The sequence below is a fragment of the Balaenoptera physalus genome (assembly GCF_965194825.1).
Source record: "Balaenoptera physalus genome assembly, chromosome: 16".
Taxonomy (NCBI): Eukaryota; Metazoa; Chordata; class Mammalia; order Artiodactyla; family Balaenopteridae; genus Balaenoptera; species Balaenoptera physalus.
Genome location: NC_138898.1, coordinates 242,450 through 249,024, shown reverse-complemented (window position 1 = coordinate 249,024; position 6,575 = coordinate 242,450). Strand labels below are relative to the sequence as shown.

At 65.9% G+C, this 6,575-nt stretch overlaps 1 protein-coding gene across 1 annotated transcript; it reads right to left on the bottom strand.

The window, feature by feature from the left end:
• Positions 1-2,724: 2,724 nt before the first annotated feature.
• Positions 2,725-4,725, bottom strand: NPBWR2 (neuropeptides B and W receptor 2). The gene is given in 4 exon segments (XM_082428832.1): positions 2,725-2,910; positions 2,914-3,019; positions 3,021-3,645; positions 3,648-4,725. Coding segments are annotated over 4 exon segments (999 nt in total). The 5' UTR covers positions 3,853-4,725; the 3' UTR covers positions 2,725-2,847.
• Positions 4,726-6,575: the final 1,850 nt, after the last annotated feature.

The following is a 6,575-nucleotide window of genomic DNA, read 5'->3' as shown; positions in this document are numbered from 1 at the left end:
GCTGGGCGTCTGGCCGTTTGGGAACGCCTTGTGCAAGACAGTCAGTGGCAGTTAGCATGGGGGGCGCTCAGGAGGCAGCGAGGTCCTGGCGGAGGAGGCGGCTCAGGGTGGGCTCCTGCCGACCAGGCCGACCCCACAGCGGGCGTCTGCGCTCGTCCCCGTCCAGGCAGGGCTGAGGGCCCGGCCGGCAGCCCGCGGGACCTCGGAAGCGGGACCACGCCTGGCTCGTCCTCCCCACCTGCACCCAGACCTCACCTCGGTTCCCACCTCCGACCCCGCCCCCTGCCTCCAGCCCCGCCCCCGCCTCCACGCCCCACCGCCCCGACCCGGCCTCCAGCCTGCATCCCCACCTCCGTCCCCTGCCCCTCTCCTCGCCCCAATCCCCGCCCCCGCCCAACCCCCACCAGCTGGGCTCGGTCAGGTCTCCCGGCTTCCCTGAGGCTTGGTTTCCCCGCCTGCGCAGAAGGGACGCCGAACCTTCCTCACGGGGTAGTGGGGGAAGGCCGGGTGGGCGAGGGGTCAGCGGATCGGCTGGACCGGGGAAGCTGCGGGCTCACCTGGCGCTCTGGACTTTGCCCACCAGGGGCGCTGTGGCCCGCGGGAGACTGCGCCCAGGGGCCGCGCCGGGTGGTGCCGGGCCGGGGTCCGGGCCACGGCGAGGGGATTTGGGGAGCGGAAGGAGAGGGCCAGTTCTCTCTGGGAAAGGAGCCCAGAGCACGGGGACACTCCCTCCGCGCTCCCCAGTCCGTCTCCGGAGTCACGGTGGAGGGGGCGGCATTTTCCCCGGGCGGGATCCCGGTGAGGGCTCTCCTCTCCCCCCAACCTTGGCTGGCCCACGGCTCCCCCCCGCCTTGGTGTCTCGCGGGCCCTGCGTGAAGACCCTCCCTCCCATCGGACGTGGACCGCCTGGCTGGGCCTGCTTCTCCTCGGTCCCCACCACGGAGTTCCCAGTGCCAGACGGTGGCTCCCGTTGCTGGGCTGGGTGTGGGGCGGGGGCCACCCCAGGGAACAGAGTGTGGGGCCCGCTGAGGAGGCTTGGTTGGCACCTCCTGTGCTAGGGAGATGTTCTGCTGGGCACGGGGTGGGAGACCCTTGCTCGGCTCGGCGTTCCCGTGGGCTTCCGGCTGACACAGCTCCGCCCGCCCCTGCTGCTCTGCGTTCACGCCCCGCGCATTCGCGCCTCGCCTCGGCCCAGCTGGGGTCTTAGCTGGGGTGTGGGAGCCGCAGCTTCTCCTCTCGAGGAGCTCGCAGGGCGCAGGATGAGCGCTGACGAGGTAATCACGGCTGCTGCTTGGAGAGGTGTGACTGCAACGCAGTGAGAGAGCAGATCGGGAACAGCTACTTCTTCGTGGGAGAGGCTGGGTGCTAGTGGCGCTTTGAGAAGTGGCCACAGCCCCTGAGTGTGGGTGGGACTTGGGGACTCACTTCTAAGGAATAGAAAGAAGCAGAATGGCTTCCCAGATAGGCCTTAAAGGTGTGGAGGTTTCCGCCTGGCTCTCTCTCGGACGCTGCCCTGGGGGCGTGCTGCCACCCCTGGAGGATGCCCAAGCAGCCTGTGGACGGCCCGCAGGGCCAGGAACCGAGGCCTCCTGCCAGCGGACACGAGAGGGAGCCGCCTCCAGCCCCAGTGCGACCTTCGGGTGACTGGGGCCGCGGCTGAAGTCCTGCCTGAAATGTCGTGAGAGACCCTGAGCTGGAGCCAGCTGAGAGCTGCTGGAAGGTTCCTGACCCACAAGAGTTGTGAACTAGTAAATGTTGTTCTGAGCTGCTAATTTGGGGGGAATTTTTTATACAGTAATGGCTTACTAATACCATGTGGTCAGAAAGATAACAGGACACAGGTAGCTTCTGAGTTGTTTCAGGCTGAGAGAGGGAAGGGGAGAGGGGTGTGGGCCCGAGCTCTTCCACGTGACTGGGTGGGGGGGAGGCGGCCATGCAGCCTGGGGGCCACCTCACCGCGTGGCGAAAGGTGTGTCCTGCTTGCCAGCTGGACAGACTGGCCAGAGCCGTGTCACAAGCACTAAAACCGACCTGGGGCCCCATAAGCGTCGAAGGGTTATTGGGTGCCAGGCAGGTGACTTACGGAACGGCAAGGCTGGAGCTCCAGGCCTGGAAGCAGCTGGGAGCCATGGGGCCAAGAGTGCGGAGCCTGGCCGAGGCCCACCAAAGCGGTCTTCAGGGACTTGTCCTCTGACTCCCCACCAGTGGCAGAAATGGTCTCTGAGCAGCCAGCCCCTAAGTGTTCCCACGCCACCCCCAGGCTCAGTGTGGAGCCCCTGCTGGCTGAGTCTCGGCTGCAGGCCACACCTCAGGGAGGAAGGGGTCCAGGTGCTAGCCTGTCTAAGTGACAGGTGCCCCCTCTAGACGGTGGGGGTCCAGAGGTCCTGGAATAAGGACATGGGGGGGACCACAGGCATTGGCGTGAAGGGCACAAGGGGCATGGGGTGCTCAAGGGAGCCTGAGCCCTGCTGAGGGAGCCAGGAGGGGACACGGGCACAGGCCTCCTGGTGAAATGTCACCTGAGTTTCGGGCTGTGAGAGTGTGCTTCATGGCCTCCTTTGATGTGCACCTTCGGCTTTTACAGCAACACCTGGCTTTGCTGCCCCAGGTGCCCCCCAGGATGTCTATTGTGCCAGGACCTGAATACCTGCAGCTGGCCACCCAAGGGCTGTCTAGGAGGCAGAGACAGGGGTGGGTCCATGGCCACTTCTGCGGGCTCGGTGGCCAGGCTTCGTGGGTCTTTCTCTTTCTGTCTGGAGAAAATAGTGATGGGATGTGAACAGGTGGGGTGTTGCTCTAAAGGAACAGAGCTTTTCTACGGTTGCGCGGGCCGCGAGGGAGGGGCGCTCATGCCCCCGGGCACCGGAACGTGGGGCGGGGGCTCTTCCACAAGCTGTGGTCCAGGAAGGCCTAGAGGAAGGGGTTGAGGCAGGAGCTGGTGTAGCTGAGGCTGGTGACGACATAGGAGATGATGGTGACCAGTGGCGTCTGGGGCAGGTCTGTGGTCAGGGCCACGACAGGCCAGGTGGAAGGGCGTCCAGCAGAGCAGGCCCACGGCCAGCACAGCCAGGACCTGGAGACTCATCTTCCGCTTGGCCTTGCCCAGAGCCTTGGCTCTGGAGTGGAGCCGCAGGGCCTGCAGCCTCCGCGGCAGGTCCGCGTAGAGAACACGGAGGGTGCACACGGGCACCGCGAAGCCCAGCACCAGCGTGTAGATGCGGCTCACCTGGAACCAGGCCCACTCAGGCCATGGGAAGCTCAGCCCGCAGCTTGTGACCTGCAGCTCATGGCTGTAGACTCCGGCGAAGGTGAAGAAGGGCAGCACTGAGACAGTGACAGCCAGCCAGATGCACAGGCTGGCGATCTTAGCCCCGCGGACAGTGTGCCGGGGCATGAGGCGGGACCGCGCCATGGCCAGCACCACCAGGTAGCGGTCCATGCTCGCGGCGGCCAGGAAGCAGACGCTGGAGAAGATGTTGCAGTGGTCGATGGCCAGCACCAGCTTGCAGAGCAGCTCCCCAAAGGGCCAGCGCTGCAGCACGTGCTCGGCGATGTTGGTGGGCAGCACCAGTGTGAAGAGTCCGTCGGCGGTGGCCAGGTTCAGCATGACCGCGTGGGTCACCGTCTTCATCTTGGGCGCTCGGGGATCACACAGATGATGGCCACGTTGCCCGTTAGCCCCACGGCGCAGATGACAGAGTACACCACTGACAGGAGCTCGTGGAGAGCCGGCAGCGGCTCAGGGAACGCGACGCTGTGTCTGGTGCCGTTGTCCCAAGAGAGGCCGGCGCCCGTTGTGCCTGGCAAGGGGGAGCCTCGGCTGTCCAGGCCCTCCGGCCCCGTGGCCTCCATCGTGAGGCAGGACCGATAATGGTTTGTGCCCTGGGCAGGTGGGAGGTGCTTCTGAGCTGGGAATCTGGGCAGGGGCCTCCTTGGGCTGGATTCTGAGAAAGAAACAACCAGAAACTCTGGGATCTGGCTGTCAGCTTAGAATGGTAGCTGCCTCAAGTTCTCTGGCAGAAGCCGTGGCCACTTTGCCGGGGTCAAGGATTCATGGCGTCTCTCTCCATCCACCCCTTTCCAGTGGCAAGAGAGAGCCTGGCAGAGTGCGTGGGCACCTCCTCCTGGGCAGCACTTTCGGCCGGTTGGGTTCCTCCCCCAAGGCCCCCTCCTCTTGCAGAGAGCAGCTGCCAACCACCCTTCTGGGAAGGGAGGGCTTGGATCTGCCCCCCCACCCCGACCCCAGCCCCTGTCCCGGCCACACCCCAAAGCACAAGCTACATAAGTCAAGACAGTCCCTTCGAAAATGCACCTCCCATCATATTCCTGGCCCCCTTCGAATCGGGAGTCCTGGAGCGGTGCCCTCCCAGTCAAGCTGCAGACCCTCTGTGTGTGGCCACCAGCACTTTTCCTCACTGACCTGTCTGGAGACACATGGCCAGAAGTTGGTGGCCTGGGTGACATGTGGTGGTGGCCAGCTCAGGCGGCCTCAGGGGTGGAGGGGGGAGGTGTGGCCCCCACCGATGGGCCCCCTGCCAGCGTCCCAGTCCGTCCTTAACCACCTGGGGGGCTTTTAGGACCTGCTCGCTGGCAGCCTCGGAGGGAGCTGGCTTCCTGAAGAGTCTCCAGCCTCGTGGCAGCGCTGCTATGTGTCAGGAGGCGGGTGGGGGGGTCCCCCAGCTGTCGCGGAGCCCTGGGCTGCGAGCACTGCAGGCTCTGGGAGACCGAGGGCTGCGAGCCTTGGCCAGGGGCTCCAGCTGTCCAGCAGGGCCGAGCCTTCGTCCAGTGGGCTGCCCCCAGGTGGGACCCCTACTCCCCCGGTCCCCCAAGAACCCCGTGCTTCCAAGCGGCCTCTACACACAGGCTTTTGTTTCTGGTGTGAGGTGGGGACGGGGGCACCGGGGCTAGAACTTTCCTCGGGATACTCATGGTCCCACGTGGGCTACACGAGCTTCACAGCTTTGGACGAGGAGATTCTCTTTGAGAAGCAGAGAGAAGGTGACCAGCTGGGCCTGGGAGGGAGGGAGCTGCCCTCTGGTCTGGGTGGGACAAGTTCTGGACTGGTCATTGGTGCCCCAGCCTGAGACCCACCGAGGCCAGGGGATGGGTGAGTGTGAGGAGAGGCCCCTGCATCTGGGGCTGACTTTCGTGATTTGCGGGGGTTCGTGCGTGGGGAGGGGTGCTGGGTCAGGTCACAGCTCCTGGACACCAGAGACAGGACGGAGAGAGGCTCAGGCCTGGCGTATGGGCCGCGTGTTCCCCTTGACCGTGTGGCCTATGTGTGAGCCGGCGTGCGGGCTGGCCTGGGGGGTGAATGGCTGACCACTGCCCTGGTGCTGGGCCTGTAGGGAGCGGCCCAGGCCTCCTGTCGCTCAGCGGCTGTCCTGGGGGTGGGGCAGGGCTCACCCCTCTGGGCCTGGTTGTGGGTGTCCCGCGGGATGGGTGCTGGGGGTCCCTATTTCCTGAGTGTCTTGGGGGGGCCCGGGGCTCTGTCTGCCTGCCAGCCAGCACATGGCCGACTGGTGCCCCCCGAGCGTGGGCCTGTGACGGGGGCTCTTCACCCTCATGCCCCTCCTGCTCTTGCCCCAGCTCAGCAGGATGCCAAATGCCACCCCAGACTTGCCCGGGGCCGGGCTGCTCTAGGCAGGTCTCCCCTCAAGCCCCAGGAGGAGCAGGCAGTGCCAGAGCTACAAGAACCTTCCCGGCGGTTTCCCAGCATGGCCCTGGCTTCCTCTGAGGCAAACCGTGAGTCTGGGGTCCCTGCTCACCCCACCAGTGTCTGCCAGGGTCTGGGGCTCCGAGCCCCTCTCAGCCTGCTCTCTGCTCTCCTGAGTCTGTCCTGGGGGCTGCTGGCTCCCCACCCGGCCCGTCACGTCTGAGGGGGCTGGGGGTGGAAGCTGAGAGGATGGGGGCCCCGGGGCAGCAGGGGTTGGGGGGGCTGAGGAGGGGGCACCAGACCTGCAGGTGTGGTGACCCCCCAGGTGCCCCTCACGCCGGCCCAGCGGTGGGGGGCGCCTCAGCCTCTGCTCTCTGGCCCTCGGGGCAGCAGGGGGCTTTGTCTGCACGTGGGTGGGGCATTGTGTGCGTGTCATCCTGGGGAGATGAGTTCCATTTTCAGAAATGAATCGGCTGTTTCCAACCAGCCTGTGAGGGCTTTCAGGCTGTGGAGAGAGAGGTGGGGGCCGCAGGGGAGGGGCGAGGCCTCTGCCTGGTCTCCGGGGGCTGGGGGCTGGGGGCTGGGGGCTGGGGCCTGCGCAATGGGAGCCCGTGGGAGTCTGCGCGGTGTGAGTGTGAGTGTGTGTGCGCGCGTGTGCGCGCTCTGTGCAGCCGCTTGCTGTTGGGCGGGGGGGAAGCAGGTCCTGGCGGTGAGCCTCCCTCCCCACCCCTGCGCAGGGAGGAGGGAGAAGGGAGGGGGGTGCAGCCGCCCTGACCCAGCCCAGTGTGGCTGGTGGGCCTGGAGACCAGAGACAGCGTCGAGTCACGGGCAAGCTCAGTCGAGCGGCTTTCACAGCTGTGTGTGATTCACCTGGTGTGGCAACCACCTTCCACCTGAACCTGATGGTCGTCTCACACAC